Source organism: Coregonus lavaretus (genome assembly GCF_964263955.1).
Source record: "Coregonus lavaretus genome assembly, chromosome: 1".
NCBI classification, from domain to species: domain Eukaryota; kingdom Metazoa; phylum Chordata; class Actinopteri; order Salmoniformes; family Salmonidae; genus Coregonus; species Coregonus lavaretus.
The window spans coordinates 81,428,878-81,448,300 of record NC_139988.1 but is presented as its reverse complement, the minus strand read 5'-3'; the positions used below and the strand labels follow the sequence as shown (position 1 = coordinate 81,448,300).

The following is a 19,423-nucleotide window of genomic DNA, read 5'->3' as shown; positions in this document are numbered from 1 at the left end:
TCACAGTGAAGTCTTTGTAACGCAAGATGGAGGAGAACCTGTCGCTCGTCAGAGATCGCATTTATTTTGGGAGATTGCAAAACATGACCTTTTCATTCAAGACAGAAATATATTGTTTCAGGTGATAAAACATGCTTTGTTTATTACTTTTTCCTCAATTTGTTTCTCTAACTTTATAGCAAGTCAAGCTAGCTTGCAGAGCAGCTAGCTAGCTAAAAGCTAGGCTAGGTTGGAGATACCCACTGTAGCTAGCGACCTCCACCTAATAATTATCATCAATAACAAAACGTCATTACATCCCAATAAACTTAAAATGGGAGGCAACAGTCAATTTGCTTAACAGCCAACGTGTAGCCTATTATTTAACATTACCATTAAAATAGCACTCACTTACAGGAATGGGTCATTGTTTACAAGTTGCTAGTTATCCCATAAAGCCGTCACCAAAAACCACAGTAATCATCTTCTGTGGTTTGGTCACTTCCTGTTCTTCGACGGACTCTGGCTGGACTGAAGACGACGCAAAGTTAGGAAACAAAGTATTTGAATTACGTTTAGTTTAGCTGCACACACTGATCTGAGCAATCCGACTGGCTAGCGGTAGGCCTGTAGGTACACTTGATTTGCTCTCCGGGCACGCCGACGAGGCAGAGTTTGTACACAATGAAATGGTTCAAAATGGGAACGCGTCGCCTACCAGCTGCGCAGGGCAGCTGAAACAAGTGCACCTATTACCAACAGCGGTAGACAGAAAATAGTAGGAATGCAAGGTTTTTTCGTTAGGTTTTTTATAGAAATGTTACGCAATTGACTAGGAATGCCGATCGGCCGTTTGGTGACCACTTGCCTTCATTTTTTGATCCCCTTTCTTTAGGCTGCCGTTAGAAACCGTAACAGTAAGGCTAACCTCTGCTGTACCATTTTGCACCCCATTTATGCACCGATACCATTTTGCTGTGGAAAGCTGTCCTGCCAAGGTGTCCCTAGTGGCAGCAGTGGAAGCACAATCTCAGAGTGTGTGTGTGTGTGTGTGTGTGTGTGAAAACAGACTAGAGCAGGGGAACAAAAAGGGAGGTCGAAGGGGAGCGAGAGGAGTGATGGAGGGAAAGAAAGAGGGATGCCAAAGTCAATCCTGCCTGATCTAAGCAGAGCCTTGAGACAGCTGATCTCTGCCAGACCAGAGGGAGACAAAGAGAAGGAGGGAGAAAAGTAAAGCGGGGGATGTAAAAAGAGATGATGTCGGGAGCAAAGGGGAGTGGGTGAAGGAGTAAAAGCAGCAAGACGTGAGAGAGCGGTAGGATACAGAGGATGTGGAATCTGCAAAAAGGATGGAAGAACTCAATGGATTCCTCCTCTTTTTATTGGAGTAATATACAGTGGGGAAAAAAAGTATTTAGTCAGCCACCAATTGTGCAAGTTCTCCCACTTAAAAAGATGAGAGAGGCCTGTAATTTTCATCATAGGTACACGTCAACTATGACAGACAAATTGAGGAAAAAGAATCCAGAAAATCCCATTGTAGGATTTTTAATGAATTTATTTGCAAATTATGGTGGAAAATAAGTAATTGGTCACCTACAAACAAGCAAGATTTCTGGCTCTCACAGACCTGTAACTTCTTCTTTCAGAGGCTCCTCTGTCCTCCACTCGTTACCTGTATTAATGGCACCTGTTTGAACTTGTTATCAGTATAAAATACACCTGTCCACAACCTCAAACAGTCACACTCCAAACTTCACAATGGCCAAGACCAAAGAGCTGTCAAAGGACACCAAAAACAAAATTGTAGACCTGCACCAGGCTGGGAAGACTGAATCTGCAATAGGTAAGCAGCTTGGTTTGAAGAAATCAACTGTGGGAGCAATTATTAGGAAATGGAAGACATACAAGACCACTGATAATCTCCCTCGATCTGGGGCTCCACGCAAGATCTCACCCCGTGGGGTCAAAATGATCACAAGAACGGTGAGCAAAAATCCCAGAACCACACGGGGGGACCTAGTGAATGACCTGCAGAGAGCTGGGACCAAAGTAACAAAGCCAACCATCAGTAACACACTACGCCGCCAGGGACTCAAATCCTGCAGTGCGAGACGTGTCCCCCTGCTTAAGCCAGTACATGTCCAGGCCCGTCTGAAGTGCATTTGGATGATCCAGAAGAGGATTGGGAGAATGTCATATGGTCAGATGAAACCAAAATATAACTTTTTGGTAAAAACTCAACTCGTCATGTTTGGAGGACAAAGAATGCTGAGTTGCATCCAAAGAACACCATACCTACTGTGAAGCATGGGGTTGGAAACATCATGCTTTGGGGCTGTTTTTCTGCAAAGGGACCAGGACGACTGATCCGTGTAAAGGAAAGAATGAATGGGGCCATGTATCGTGAGATTTTGAGTGAAAATCTCCTTCCATCAGCAAGGGCATTGAAGATGAAACGTGGCTGGGTCTTTCAGCATGACAATGATCCCAAACACACCGCCCGGGAAACGAAGGAGTGGCTTCGTAAGAAGCATTTCAAGGTCCTGGAGTGGCCTAGCCAGTCTCCAGATCTCAACCCCATAGAAAATCTTTGGAGGGAGTTGAAAGTCTGTGTTGCCCAGCGACAGCCCCAAAACATCACTGCTCTAGAGGAGATCTGCATGGAGGAATGGGCCAAAATACCAGCAACAGTGTGTGAAAACCTTGTGAAGACTTACAGAAAACGTTTGACCTGTGTCATTGCCAACAAAGGGTATATAACAAAGTATTGAGAAACTTTTGTTATTGACCAAATACTTATTTTCCACCATCATATGCCAATAAATTCATTAAAAATCCTACAATGTGATTTTCTGGATTTTTTTTTCTCATTTTGTCTGTCATAGTTGACGTGTACCTATGATGAAAATTACAGGCCTCTCTCATCTTTTTAAGTGGGAGAACTTGCACAATTGGTGGCTGACTAAATACTTTTTTTCCCCACTGTAATCCAGCCAAAGGAAAGACCTAGGATCAGGTTATCTCCATAAAACAGAGGAAATACACACATACAGAGTACTGGGTGTTCTGCACTGCAGTACAGCTGCTCTCAGCCTCCCTCTTCTCTGTCCCAGACTCACAGCTTGCCCTCACACACCCACATCCTTTGACATTTCTCCTCCACTGTTCACTCCCCCTCTTCTTTCTTCCTTTCCGTCTGTTCCTCTCATCGTCCTCTTCACTTCATCCATCTGCATTTCCCATCCTCTGTCCCTCTCCCATTTTCTCTTTTCTTCACACATCCCTTCTTCAGGAGAGAAATGCTGGTTAAAATGGCCTGAGGAAGTCTTGCCTCCACATTTATATGGTTGGATTTTGGCTAGGTTACTTTGAAGCAAGTTAAGACTCATTTTTTGAAGTAGTCAAAAGTTCAGGTTTCAAACAACTATACTGCCTCAAGCTCACTGTAAAGTGGTGGGTGATGCGCTGATAGCTTGCCTATCGTTGACAATAGCCTATGCACTCGAATGGCAGGCCCGCTTTAATTACGAGTTAAGAAATAAAAACAGCCCTTTTTAAAATCGTGGCCATCAAAACAGTTAACAATTCTAAATGCAATCGTGTGTTAATTCTGGCAAAATGACTGGGCTTATAAAAGCCTGTTTCACTCCAGTACCAGCTTTTTGAGGAGCTGCTCTCGCACTGTCTGACAGGTGATAGGCCATTCTGCTCCTCAAAACAGGTTCCCTGTATGCTGTGCGCGTGTGATAAATAAGATGCATGACGACTAACGAAAATACACACGTTACGCAAATTAACTACATTAAGCAAAATTAACCTAGCCCGATAAACATGACCAGTCAAATGTATTTTTGGCAGTTAACCGTTAACATCCCTAACACGGACCCATAGAGATGTATAGAGGGCACACTTGCCACTGCACAGGAAAGCCCTCTATGAACTTTGCCATCACAGAAGCGATCAATTACAGATCTGAGGTGCCCCCTCTATACATTTCTATGGACAGCAGCTGTCATGGCATTTCTCCAAACAGCCGTTGAATTCAACGTTGCACACCGTACTGAACACAAAGCCAGGGTATGGCAGTGTTGTCAACATTATTTTATGTTGGTGTTAATATCCTATAAGGAGGTGTATCCCATCGCAGCCTTTCCCCGTGACCAGATCATCTGATAAAGAGGGCTGAAGATAGATCTGCTTCCTCCTACAAGACTGCTGCTGGCTCGCAACACACTGATACATCACACACACACGATACACACCCATTCACGCTGAAGCTTTTTAGTTAAACACACACACACACACACCTAGATCCTGAGGGTCACTGTGGAAGTTGAACTGGACAAGAGTGAGAGTGGCCTAAGAATGTTGATTGGTCTTCTTCCGGGATGACATCATACATTGGCTTGGCCGGAGTGAGAGAAAGGCTGCTCTGTGTTGGCGAGGGGGCATGATGCAGTGAGGGGGAAAGGTGGCTAGTCAGAGGAAGTGCGACAGCGCCAACTACACAAACATCACAGGAGAGGCGAGCAGCAGGCCGATGGAGAGATCCTCAGTGTACTGACCAACAAAGACTGAGTCACTTACTGTCCACTTACTGTTCTCGGACCGAGACAGACAGAGGGGGAACACTGGGCTAGAACATCCTACACATAACTGATGGCTAGGGCCACCATACCCTGAATCCATTGTGACTGGTTAGGTTGGGTATATGGAATGGAAAGCATACTGCTGCAGAGGGATGATGTGAAATATGGAGGGTGACTTGGGGGGGGGGGTAGGAGAGAGGATGAGAGAGAACGTGGCAGTAGGACGAATAGTGACAGTTCAAACGCATGCAGATGAGGCGGGATTGTTGCTGTGAGTCAGCGTGGCTGTGAAGTGCAAGGCATGATGGGATAGAAAGCAAGGAGATCAGCTGTGCCCGAGAGATGGGGAAGAGAGAGTGAGAAAGGGAGAGAAGAGAGGGATAAATGGAGTTCAGATAACCTTGGGAGCCAAAGGTCATACAGCATAGTTGATGGTTTGCGCTTGAAAAGTTGCTAATCCTCAGCTCCTTCTCTCAAGAACCTTTACTGAGAAGAGTCCATGTTCACAGCAGCATCTTACTCCATCTTCATCCGAAATCTAAAGTAAACAAAAATGGAATCCCTATCCTTTTGGCTATAGCTCTGAGGTAGTATACTGAACAATAATATAAACGCAACATGTAAGGTTTTGGTCCCATGTTTCAAGAGATGAAATAAAACGTCCCAGAAAATTTCCATTCACACAAAAAAAACGTATTTCTCCTAACTTTCATGCACAAATACAGTGGGGGAAAAAGTATTTAGTCAGCCACCAATTGTGCAAGTTCTCCCACTTAAAAAGATGAGAGTGGCCTGTAATTTTCATCATAGGTACATGTCAACTAAGACAGACAAAATGAGATTTTTTTTCTCCAGAAAATCGATTTTTTATGAATTTATTTGCAGATTAAGGTGGAAAATAAGTATTTGGTCAATAACAAAAGTTTCTCAATACTTTGTTATATACCCTTTGTTAGCAATGACACAGGTCAAAAGTTTTCTGTAAGTCTTCACAAGGTTTTCACACACTGTTGCTGGTATTTTGGCCCATTCCTCCATGCAGATCTCCTCTAGAGCAGTGATGTTTTGGGGCTGTCGCTGGGCAACACGAACTTTCAACTCCCTCCAAAGATTTTCTATGGGGTTGAGATCTGGAGACTGGCTAGGCCACTCCAGGACCTTGAAATGCTTCTTACGAAGCCACTCCTTCGTTGCCCGGGCGGTGTGTTTGGGATCATTGTCATGCTGAAAGACCCAGCCACGTTTCATCTTCAATGCCCTTGCTGATGGAAGGAGGTTTTCACTCAAAATCTCACGATACATGGCCCCATTCATTCTTTCCTTTACACGGATCAGTCGTCCTGGTCCCTTTGCAGAAAAACAGCCCCAAAGCATGATGTTTCCACCCCCATGCTTCACAGTAGGTATGGTGTTCTTTGGCTGCAACTCAGCATTCTTTGTCCTCCAAACACGACGAGTTGAGTTTTTACCAAAAAGTTCTATTTTGGTTTCATCTGACCATATGACATTCTCCCAATCCTCTTCTGGATCATCCAAATGCACTCTAGCAAACTTCAGACGGGCCTGGACATGTACTGGCTTAAGCAGGGGGGGACGTCTGGCACTGCAGGATTTGAGTCCCTGGCGGCGTAGTGTGTTACTGATGGTAGGCTTTGTTACTTTGGTCCCAGCTCTCTGCAGGTCATTCACTAGGTCCCCCCGTGTGGTTCTGGGATTTTTACATTTACGTCATTTAGCAGACGCTCTTATCCAGATTTTTGCACACCGTTCTTGTGATCATTTTGACCCCACGGGGTGAGATCTTGCGTGGAGCCCCAGATCGAGGGAGATTATCAGTGGTCTTGTATGTCTTCCATTTCCTAATAATTGCTCCCACAGTTGATTTATTCAAACCAAGCTGCTTACCTATTGCAGATTCAGTCTTCCCAGCCTGGTGCAGGTCTACAATTTTGTTTCTGGTGTCCTTTGACAGCTCTTTGGTCTTGGCCATAGTGGAGTTTGGAGTGTGACTGTTTGAGGTTGTGGACAGGTGTCTTTTATACTGATAACAAGTTCAAACAGGTGCCATTAATACAGGTAACGAGTGGAGGACAGAGGAGCCTCTTAAAGAAGAAGTTACAGGTCTGTGAAAGCCAGAAATCTTACTTGTTTGTAGGTGACCAAATACTTATTTTCCACCATAATTTGCAAATAAATGCATTAAAAAAATCCTACAATGTGATTTTCTGGAGAATTTTTTTTCTCAATTTGTCTGTCATAGTTGACGTGTACCCATGATGAAAATTACAGGCCTCTCATCTTTTTAAGTGGGAGAACTTGCACAATTGGTGGCTGACTAAATACTTTTTTCCCCCCACTGTACATACTTTTATTTTAAGGCACACGTAGCCTACATATCAATAGATACACACAACCTATCTAGGTCAAATAGGGGAGAGGCATTGTGCCGTGAGGTGTTGCTTTATCTGTTTTTCTGAAACCAGGTTTGCTGTTTATTTGAGCAATAGGAGATGGAATGGAGCTCCATGCAATAATGGCTCTATATAATACTGTACGCTTTCTTGAATTTGTTCTGGAGTTGGGTACTGTGAAAAGACCCCTGGTGGCATGTCTGGTGGGGTAAGTGCGTGTGTCAGAGCTGTGTGTAAGTTGACTATGCAAACAATTTGGGATTTTCAACACATTGTTTCTTATAAAAAGAAGTGATGCAGTCAGTCTCTCCTCAACTCTTAGCCAAGAGAGACTGGCACGCATAGTATTTTTATCAGCCCTCTGATTACAATGAAGAGCAAGACGTGCCGCTCTGTTCTGGGCCAGCTGCAGCTTAACTAGGTCTTTCCTTGCAGCACTGGACCACACTACTGGACAATAATCAAGATTAGACAAAAAAGTGTCAAAAAAGCAGAGCATCTCTTTATTACGGACAGACCTCTCCCCATCTTTACAACCATTGAATCTATATGTTTTGACCATGATAGATTGTAAACTAAGGTAACGCCAAGTAATTTAGTCTCCTCAACTTGTTCAACAGCCACACCATTCATTACCAGATTCAGCTGAGGTATAGAACTTAGGGACTGATTTGTACCAAATACAATGCTCTTAGTTTTAGAGATGTTCAGGACCAGTTTATTAGTGGCCACCCATTCCAAAACAGACTGCAACTCTTTGTTAAGGGTTTCGGTGACTTCATTAGCTGTGGTTGCTGATGCATATATGGTTGAATCATCAGCATACATGGACACACATGCTTTGTTTAATGCAAGTGGCAGGTCATTGGTAAAAATAGAAAATAGTAGAGGGCCTAGAGAGCTGCCCTGTGGTACACCACACTTTACATGTTTGACATTAGAGAAGCTTCCATTAAAGAAAACTCTGTTCTATTAGATAGATAGCTCTGAATCCACAATATGGCAGAGGTTGAAAAGCCATAACATATGTTTTCTCAACAACAGGTTATGGTCAATAATATCAAAAGGCTGCACTGAAATCTAACAGTACAGCTCCCACAATCTTCTTATTATCAATTTCTTTCTACCAATCATCAGTCATTTGTGTCAGTGCAGTACATGTTGAGGGCCCTTCCATATAAGCATGTTGAAAGTCTGTTAATTTGTTTACAGAGAAATAGCACTGTATTTGGTCAAACATTTTTTCCAAAAGTTTGCTATGAGCTGGCAGCAAGCTTATAGGTCTACTGTTAGAACCAGTAAAGGCCGCTTTACCATTCTTGGGTAGCGGAATTACTTTGGCTTCCCTCCAGGCCTGAGAACAAAGACTCCTTCACTTTTTGTTACGTTACAGCCTTATTCTAAAATGGATTAAATAGTTATTCCCCCCCCCCCCTCAATCTACACACAATACCCCATAATAACAAAGCAAAAACAGGTTAAGAAATGTTTGCAAATGTCAGAAAATACAAATGGAAATATCAAATTTACGTAAGTATTCAGACCCTTTACTCAGTACTTTGTTGAAGCACCTTTGGCAGCGATTACAGCCTCAAGTCTTATTGGGTATGACGCTACAAGCTTGGCACACCTGTATTTGGAGAGTTTCTCACATTCTTCTCTGCAGAGCCTCTCAAGCTCTGTCAGGTTGGATGGGGAGCGTCGCTGCACAGCTATTTTCCAGAGGATGTTCGATCAGGTTCAATTCCGGGCTCTGGCTGGGCCACTCAAGGACATTCAGAGACTTGTCCCGAAGCCACTCCTGCGTTGTCTTGGCTGTGTGCTTAGCGTTGTCCTGTTGGAAGGTGAACCGTCGCCCCAGTCTGAGGTCCTGAGCGCTCTGGAGCAGGTTTTCATCAAGGATCTCTCTGTACTTTTCTCCGTTCATCTTTCCCTGGATCCTGAGTAGTATCCCAGTCCCTGCCGCTGAAAAACATCCCCACAGCATGATGCTGCTACCACCATACTTCACCGTAGGGATGGTGCCAGGTTTCCTCCAGACGTGACGCTTGGCATTCAGGCCAAAGAGTTCAATCTTGGTTTCATCAGACCAGAGAATCTTGTTTCTCATGGTCTGAGAGTCCATTAGGTGCCCTTTGGCAAACTCCAAGCGGGCTGTCATGTGCTTTTTACTGAGGAGTGGCTTCTGTCTGACCACTACCATAAAGGCCTGATTGGTGGAGTGCTGCAGAGATGGCTGTCCTTCTTGAAGGTGCACCCATCTCCACAGAGGAATTCTGGAGCGCTGTCAGAGTGACCATCGGTTTCTTGGTTACCTCCTTGACCAAGGCCCTTCTCCAACGATTGCTCTGTTTGGCCAGGCGGCCAGCTCTAGGAAGAGTCTTGGTGGTTCCAAACTCCAATCTTCCACTTAAGAATGATGGAGGCCACTGTGTCCTTGAGGACCTTCAATGCTGCAGAAATTGTTGGTACCCTTCCCCAGATCTGTGCCGACACAATCCTGTCTCGGAGCTCTACGGCCAATTCCTTCGAACTCATGGCTTGTTTGTTTTTGCTCTGACATGCACTGTCAACTGTGGGACCTTACGTAGACAGGTGTGTGCCTTTCCAAATCATGTCCAATCAATTGAATTTACCACAGGTGGACTCCAATCAAGTTGTAGAAACATCAAGAATGATCAACAGAAACAGGATGCACCTGAGCTCAATTTCGAGTCTCATAGCAAAGGGTCTGAATACTTATGTAAATAAGGTATCAGTTTTTTTTATACATTTGCAAAATAAAATACAAACCTGTTTTCGCTTTGTCATTATGGTGTATTGTGTGTCGATTGAAAAAAATAATTGTATATCAATTTTAGAATAAGGCTGTAACGTAACAAAATGTGGAAAAAGGGAAGGGGTCTGAATACTTTCCGAATGCACTGTATAGTGCATCTGTGACCAACAGATGCATATCTGTATTCCCAGCCATTAGAAGTCCATAGATTAGGCCCTAATTTATTTATTTCAATTGGCTGATTTTCTTATTTGAACTGTAACTCAGTAAAATCCTTGAAATTGTTACGTTCATATTTTTGTTCAGTGTATATCAAATAACACAGAATGCCAGCATGTATGAATATACATTCCATCAATTCATATTCCAGGAAGAATGCTGCAGCATGTTTAAGCATGTATGTGTCCATGAATTATGAAGATGCATTAATATACAACAGTGTGTGTATGTGAGAGACTGTGTGTGTGTAAGCCACTCCTCCAACGTTTTCTTTAGGACACACACACAAACTCAGCCCTCCTCTCTGAAACCCAGCAGAGACTGGGCATGTGGTCAATGACCTGAAACTATCCAGGACTTGTCTCTCAAGAGGTAACAGAAATTACCTTGAGCCCCTCGTCTTAACCAGCAGGCTGGAGATATTTATTTGGAACACACTTAAATATAATCTCAATCTACACAAAATACCCCATAACGACAAAGCAAAAACAGGTTGAGAAATGTTTGTACATTTATTAAAAAAAAAAAAAAACAGAAATACCTTATTTGCTATTAGACTCGAAATTGAGCTCAGGTGCGTCTGGTTTCCATTGATCATCCTTGAGATGTTTCTACAACTTGATTTGAGTCCACCTGTTTTCACTTTGTCATTATGGGGTATTGTGTGTAGATTGATGAGGGAAAAAAAACAATTTAATCAATTTTAGAAAAAGGCTGTAACGTAACAAAACTTGGAAAAAGTCAAGGGGTCTGATCACTTCATGTACTATTTAAATTACTGCCGTTTACTCACTGTGTATGTACAGCTGAAGTCAGAAATTTACATACACCTTAGCCAAATACATTTAAACTCAGTTTTTCACAATCCCTGACATTTAATCCTAGTAAAAATGCCCTGTCTTAGGTCAGTTAGGATCGCCACTTTATTTTAACAATGTGAAATGCCAGAATAATCATGAGGACCGCCACAGGAATGGAAGACCCAGAGTTACCTCTGCTGCAGAGGATAAGTTCATTAGAGTTACCAGCCTCAGAAATTCGAGCCAAAATAAATGCTTCTCAGAGTTCAAGTAACAGATACATCAACATCAACTGTTCAGAGGGGACTGTGTGAATCAGGCCTTCATGGTCGAATTGCTGCAAAGAAACCACTACTAAAGGACACCAATAATAAGAAGAGACTTGCTTGTGCCAAGAAACACGAGCAATGGACATTAGACCAGTGGAAATGTGTCCTTTGGTCTGGAGTCCAATTTTGAGATTTTTGGTTCCAAAGGCCGTGTCTTTGTGAGAAACGGTGTGGGTGAACGGCTGATCTCTGCATGTGTATTTCCCACCGTAAAGCATGGAGGTGGTGGTGTGATGGTGCTTTGCTGGTGACACTGTGTGATTTATTTAGAATTCAAGGCACACTTAACCAGCATGGCTACCACAGCATTCTGCAGCGATACGCCACCCCATCTGGTTTGGGCTTAGTGGGACTATCATTTGTTTTTCAACAGGACAATGACCCAACACACCTCCAGGCTGTGTAAGGGCTTTTGACCAAGAAGGATAGTGATGGAGTGCTGCATCAGATGACCTGGCCTCCACAATGCCCCGACCTCAACCCAATTGAGATGGTTTGGGATGAATCGGACCGCAGAGTGAAGGAAAAGCAGCCAACAAGTGCTCAGCATATGTGGGAACTCCTTCAAGACTGTTGGAAAGCATTTGAGGTGAAGCTGGTTAAGAGAATGCCAAGAGTGTGCAGAGCTGTCATCAAGGCAAAGGGTGGCTATTTGAAGAATCTCAAATATAAAATATATTTTGATTTGTTTAACACTTTATTGGTTACTACAGGATTCCATATGTGTTATTTCATTTTGATGTCTTCACTATTATTCTACAATGTAAAACATAGTAAAAATATAGAAGGTGTGTCCAAACTTTTGACTGGTAGTGGACCTACTACTGTACATGTAATTTTCTTTCCCAAATGATATACTGTCACACCACATATTTACATTCTGGAATCCGACATGGGACTCATTCTGACATTTCTTGTTTAAATGTTTATGTTATTTGTGTTGTATTTGCTAGACATTCTACTGCACTGTTGGAGCTAGTATGACAAGTATTTAGCTGCACCTGCAAATCTGTGTACGCGACCAATAAACTTTGATTTGAAGGTTTCAGTAGAGAAAGACTTAGGTGGAAGGGACACAAGGCCGAATGAAGGTTATGATGTTGACCAAAGGTATTAGGCGCTAGGCTTTCCTCAACAATCAGATCACTCAAAAGACCCACCTGCCAGACGATTTCAAGCGAGCAAAATTCACAAAGTTAAATGGGGCATAGAGTGGCTGGTCAAAGGTGGTGAAGAGGACAGCACACAGTGCGTTCATAACAACTGCTTCAATGGAGCTGCCTTAGTGGGCTTTAGGAGGTGGGAACAGACAGTATCATAAGAGAAATGACTAGGTTGAGGCACGGAACAGGTTTGAAAAAGCAATACAGGGAGGTAATACCTACAGTTCTTTAAACACATTTCTGTTTCAAAGGTTTTTGCTACAGTTTGCCATAGTGAACACGACCTGGGTGTTATGTCACCTCTCTGTGGGTCTGTTCCTCTCAGGGCGGAAACGAGGCGTGTATGAAGCAGACTGATGAGACAATCAACTGCTCATTAGGAGGTCCACCCCAGACGCTCCATCCGTTTGTTTGTTCTCTCCTCATCCATGCATCACTCACTCCATTTACCCTAATTGAGGTATCCATGGAGCAGGGGCTACTGCGTGGGGGGGGGGAATAAGTGAGTAGGAAAGGAGAGCTGAAGGAGGGGAAAAAAGAGGCAGAGAAAGAAACTGACAGAAAGAGTGGGTGAAAATCAGAGCAAAAGATAGATATTCATCATCAGTCTGTCGCCGCCGTTCCACGCCCCCAGACCGTCGCGTCAGCCCTGATTAAATACAACAAGCCTGGTCTATGACAGCTCTGAACACAGGTATCCCCATAACTCATCACCACCCAGCGGACAGGTAGGTTTAGATTACCATTACACGCATGGTTAAATATAGATTCCTGGCCTAACGCAAGATGGGGTTGCGTGGAGTCAAACAACTAGAGAGCAGGGATGCTAACTGGTGAGGGCCCAAAAAGGTGACACGTTTTAGCACAGATACACACACACAAAAATCTGTAAACCACAAGAAAATTGGCCTATTTTCAGAGTGGGGTTGTCACACCAAAATGTTCCTACCGATGTGATATCAGATACCACAGGGTTTACCCCGCCCAGGAAGCCTGTTTTCTATACGTTCTGCATGTGTGCTGCACAAAAACCTTTCCCCTGATAGTCACGCCTCTATTTAACTTCACACTTTTTACTGTATAATAGAAAAGGCTATTGCAGAAAATAGCTGATTTGCTCATATCCAAAAGGCCTACCTGTGATTGGGCAGGAGGAATGTAGTAAGGAATATGAATGCATAATGATCTACATTTTCATTGCGGCAGGGGAAAACACACTAGGCCAATATGAAACCATCTTTAGCCTACTCTTCAGACAACTTTACACACAGCCTACACACTCTCTCCCTCACACATACTCTCGCTCACTTACTCCCTCTCCCACACACACACATCCTCTCTCGCTCACACACCACTCACTCTCACACACACCAAAAGTTAGGCACCAAACAGAATTTAAGTAACACCTGAATTAGAGATTGATTTGACTGATTTATCTTCGAATTACATTGATTAGGCATATGCATCCTACCTTGGAAACATCTGAGTAGGTTTTCAGGGTTGTAAATGCGCAAGGATGACTCACTGAGCTCTCTTTTTCATCTATGGCAGAGGCACTCAGAGGCAGCGTGACAGCAAAGCCTAGTCAGACTGGCCTGCTTGTTCTTACAGGAGATACGTGTCCACTTCACTCACGCTGCAAGCAACTCCAATAATCAAACAAATGTAACAGAAACCCCATCACTGTCTGCACACTCCAGCTCGCCATCACGGCTACATAACATTTTTTAATTGATGGAGACGCGCAGAAAGAACAGACGGAGAGAAGCAGCCGAGTAGGCTATATGGCTGGTTAGGGGGTGCAGCAGACTGCTCACAGCTGTCACACGTGATATTGGTTGAAGCATTCTGATATGACACCACGCTCTGAACTCAGATATTCTATTTTGTAGGATACATAGCGATGCATGCATTATGTGCTCAGTCATTAGCTTCGATATGAGAAACATACACCCTTGTTAAATAATCCGATAGGGAGTAGATCTGTTCGTGCCTCTGTCTGGAACAGTTGAGACAATTTCATTTTTTTCACAAAGCACATTCCACCAAATAGTTTTTCAGTATTTGATAATTTTTTTATCCGGTAAAAGATAGAGTTGACGTCCGTTCCCATGCCCATCCCTAACTCAAACCAGAAGTGATATGAGGACTCACTCAGTCAGAAGGACAAAACTGTTCATAATGTTTTTAGATAGTGAGATGGTTACCATTTACCTTACAAAACACTGGCTACAGTGTGTGTGTGTGTGTGTTGCGGTTAGCAAGCTGAGGGCCCTGAGATGAAAGAGTTAGAATGTTGAAACCATTTGGAAGGAAGCTACACTGTACACATGATACCAATAAACCCTTAAACCCACAGAGACAGAGGCCTGGGGGAAACAGACAGGGATTCTAGCTTCATTACCTCAAATATTTTCCATTGTGCTCCTAAATTTGTGTGCGCCTACATTTTTCAACTTAGGCGCACACGTGCTCCTTGTAAAAAAGTTATGCTAGAGCCCTGCACCCCTGCTGTGTCTACAGCGCAACCCTGAACAAACAATACAGTTACATGAGGACTAAGGTATGCAAACTCCTGGGGTTAGTCCAACCACACATGATATCTGGATTGGGTCAAAAAATTAGACATTGCTGGCTTAGTGCTTGTGTGAATCCTTCACTGCAGCCTCTCAGTATCACTTGATGAACTTGGGCAAAACGCAACGGTGGGATAAAGATAAGTGGGTTTAAGTTGGCCTAACCTTTGAAAATATATGGAGATGGTAGGTGATGCACTGCCTACAAACACAGTGACACCAACAGGCGGAGGCTCTAGTCTAGCTAGAATGACAGCAGTTATATGACGCATTGTGTGGACACAGACAGTACTGCATGATAATTATAATGTAGACTAGATAATATGCTTTGAGATTATGGTCTACCAAAGCAGTTTGAAAATATATTGGTGGAAAAAAATATTTGGTGAAACTCTCCAACCGTGTCTTAATACTGTATCCAATGGAAGCGTGGGTTAATCATGATATGGACATACACGCATGTAATTTTTTTTTTACAAGAGGTAACTACGTTAGTTATATAATATCCCCAGACCCGACCGTACTTGGCTCATAAGGAACATAAGATAATCGTATTTTGTGTGTCTGTACCGTTGCGCGGGGGCGGTTGGTGATGAGCGCAGATAGCACACGGAAAAGTAGAACTAGCAAAGGAATTGCACATTTGGATGAAATAACCCAAGTACTGTGTTCATGTTATTCAGACTGTAGAGATTTACTTATTTTCATTGTAGCCTACGAGATACTTTCCAGAGAGACAAGCAATGTAGCTAGCTGGGGATGCAAGGATGGTAAACAGATGGGACTGCTTAAACAGGCGCGCACACATGTACACAAGATTGTGTGATGCATGAGACGTAGGGGGTTAGGTATTAAATTAACCGTTTCATCACACACACCCTTCAGTGTCAATCCTGTCCAAAACTGCACCAGTCAGTTAGTTAGTAAACGTACAACTGCCCAAGCCGTGAGAAACAGACATGCCTGAAAATGTGTACTGTAGTTAGTCAACGTTACCTAGACAACGTTCGACAAGTGCTATGGTGGCAAACCGTAGCAAATATCACTAGTTTGCTCTAAAGTTTACGTTAGCTAATTGACTAAACAGGGTCTGTCACACACTTGTATGAGTTGCCTCTTTGTGTGTGACTTGGTACTTAGACATAGTGATGATGTGCGACAGCTAGCCAGTGAGACGTCGAGGGAACTTCTCTTGAGAAGCGGTCTGCTGCTGCATGTTCTGAGCTAGTCAGCTAGCGACAGTTTACAATTTTACCTTGCGTTTCCTGGTTTCGGCAGATCCACTCCACACAAAGCATTGGTAAATGACCCGTAGATTCTGTTTCCAGTTATCCACTTTGAAACCGTTCACATGGGGGCACCCGGCTGGACTCATGACAGAAACAACATTCGTTTTCAGTATTTTTAGCGATGAAACGTGCACCGTCCTAGTCCTACTACATATAACCTAAGTCTATAGAGTTACTGTAGTTAGCTAGCTAACTATGTTGGATAGCTGGCTGGCTAGCTACCGATTGTTCCGATTCGGCTAGCTTGAGAGGTAGCTAGCCACGGCTAAACCGGAGGGAAATGCAGTACACATCAATGCAATCCTTGCGTAATCCCATTTCCAAATGTTGACATTTCTCGTGCAATTAAATCCACCTTTGGGTCGTATTTGTCGTTGTCCCCACTTCGGTAAATTTTCAGTCCCAGTTGTTTTAATGGTCGGTAATGGCATTTCAACAGAACACCGCGAGCTTTGCTGCAAGCCCCACCTCATTCATACCTCTATCGACCAATGGAAAGGGGGTACCTGGTTTTGATTGAGAGGATTCTATTAAATTGGCCCGGGTTGCACAGGGCGAAACCGGTGAGGGAGGTACGACCTGCTCACATCGAAGTTATCTGCGCCGCTCGGTCATGTTGTCAACAAGGAAACATGATGTCTCCTCCAGACACATAACTTAAATGTTTCATTAAATATTTGTTCACATTTTCAAACTAGTTTTCATTGGGAAGGCAGATAAAGCGTTTTTATGAAAAGCAACCACTCTTGCATGTGAAAACACAGAATCCTACTCTGCTCCGCGTGCTTAACCGAAGAGCAGAGTTTGAGCCGACTTCTCCGTAGGCCAGAACGGGGCAGAGAACGGTCTCATGACCGTGAGGCAGCCAGGTTCCAAAATAAATGCAATCACTTTCACCCGGTAAACGGGCGCCCGGGGCAGCTTAATCGAATTCCTCATTAGCGTGTCCCTATTACGTCCCGCCCCTATGCGGAAACTGATATTGCGATTGGCTCAATTCTTTATTACAAACCATATCAGCCTGTCAAACGATTCCCACTGGCTACATGCAAGCGCTGGTGGGCATATACGTTAATTACAGTACATCAAACTGACTAAACAAAAGATACTGTACCTAACCCTTTTATTTGTGACTGTAAAATATACATTTATACAGTTCCATCGTTAACTCATTCACGTCCAGAACACATTCTGTTTTTTGTAAAGGCATGACATTTAGTGGTCGACAAACAGAGCATTCGGAAAGTATTCAGACCCCTTGACTTTTCCCACATTTTGTTATGTTACAGACTTATTCTAAAATTGATTAAATTCTTTTTTTCTCCTCATCAAGCCACACACACCCCATAATGACAAAGCAAAAACAGGTTTTTATAAATATTGCACTTTTATAAAATAAAATAAAACTGAAATATCACACGTACTTAAGTCTTAAGACCCTTTACTCAGTACTTTGTTGAAGCACCTTTGGCAGCGATTACAGCATTGAGTCTTTGTAGCTATGACGCTACAAGCTTGCCACATCTGTATGTGGAGAGTTTCTCCCATTCTTCTCTGCAGAGCCTCTCAAGCTCTGTCAGGTTGGATGGGGAGCGTCGCTGCACAGCTGTTTTCAGGTCTCTCCAGAGATGTTCGATCGGGCTCTGGCTGGGCCACTCAAGGACATTCAGAGACTTGTCCTGAAGCCACTCCTGAGTTGTCTTGGCTGTGTGCTTAGGGTCATTGTCCTGTTGGAAGGTGAACCTTTGCCCCAGTCTGAGGTCCTGAGATCTCTGGAGCAGGTTTTCATCAAGGATCTCTCTGTACTTTGCTAAGTTCATCTTTCCCTCGATCCTGACTAGTCTCCCAGTGAGTGCCGCTGAAAAACATCCCCACAGCATGCTGCTGCCACCACCGTGCTTCACCGTAGGGATGGTGCCAGGTTTCCTCCAGATGTGACGCTTGGCATTCATAAAAAAAAAAAAAACATTTTTAGTCATTTAGCAGACTCTCTTATGCAGAGTGACTTACAGTTAGTGAGTGCATACATTTTCATACTGGCCCCCGTGGGAAACGAACCCACAACCCTGGCGTTGCAAGCGCCATGCTCTACCAATTGAGCTACAGGGGACTACAGGCCAAATGGTTCAATCTTGGTTTCATTGGACCAGAGAATCTTGTTTTTCCATTGTCTGAGAGTCCTTTAGGTGCCTTTTGGCAAACTCCAAACGGGCTGTCATGTGCCATTTACTGAGGAGTGGCTTCCATCTGGCCACTCTACCATAAAGGCCTGATTGGTGGAGTGCTGCAGAGATGGTTGTCCTTCTGGAAGGTTCTCCCATCTCCACAGAGGAACTCTGGAGCTCTGTCAGAGTGACCATCGGTTTCTTGGTCACCTCCCAGTTTGGCCTGGCGGCCAGCTCTAGGAATAGTCTTGGTGGTTCCAAACTTCTTCCATTTAAGAATGACGGAGGCCACTATGTTTTTGGGGACCATCAATGCTGCAGACATTTTTTGGTACCCTTCCCCCAGATCGGTGCCTCGACACAATCCTGTCTCGGAGCTCTAAGGATATTTCCTTCGACCTCATGGCTTGGTTTTTGCTCTGACATGCACTGTCAACTGTGGGACCTTATATTAGACAGGTGTGTGCGCCTTTCCAAATGTCCAACAATTTAATATACCACAGGTGGACTCCAATCAAGTTGTAGAAACTTCTCAAGGATGAGCAACAAAAACAGGATGCACCTGAGCTCAATTTCGAGTCTCATAGTAAAGGCTCTGAATACTTATGTAAAAAAGGTATGTTTTATATTTTTTATAAATAAGCAACAATTTCTAAAAACCTGTTTACTCTTTGTCATTATGGGGTATTGTGTGTAGATTTAAGATTTGTTTTTGTATTATTCAATTTTAGAATGATGCTGTAAAGTAACAAAATGTGGAAAAAGGGAAGGGGTCTGAATACTTTCCGAATGCACTGTAGTTCGTGCAAGTATCTAGACAGGCCACATTGGCCAAATGTTACGATTGGAATTATGATAGATTATGACAATGTCAAAGTTGGGATTTTGAGAAAATGTAACAAAAAAGAATCATGAAAATAACTTCAGCATATGTATTTTTAAATATATTTCAGACTTAAATTGTTTAAAAGCATACAATATTGTTATTTGACCTGTTCTAAGCCAAATATTCCAAATATATGATTCAACTCATTGTTGTTTGTGACATACAGCTGTTTCTGTATTGTACTATATTTAGTCTTTGGACACACTGGGTTACTGTTTTTTTTTTTCTTTTGACA

The 19,423-nt window shown here is 43.3% G+C and overlaps 1 protein-coding gene across 2 annotated transcripts in view; it reads right to left on the bottom strand.

The window, feature by feature from the left end:
• The window catches only part of usp22 (ubiquitin specific peptidase 22), a 44,273-nt gene extending 27,679 nt beyond the window's left edge, over positions 1-16,594 (bottom strand). The window contains exon 1 of one of the 2 annotated variants that reach the window (XM_084160796.1): positions 16,104-16,594. In XM_084160796.1, the coding sequence (XP_084016922.1) occupies positions 16,104-16,223 (120 nt within the window). In that variant the 5' untranslated portion in view covers positions 16,224-16,594. The remainder of the gene's footprint in view (positions 1-16,103) is intronic. The other variant, XM_084160795.1, reaches the window with a different exon arrangement.
• Between the last annotated feature and the right edge of the window lie 2,829 nt (positions 16,595-19,423).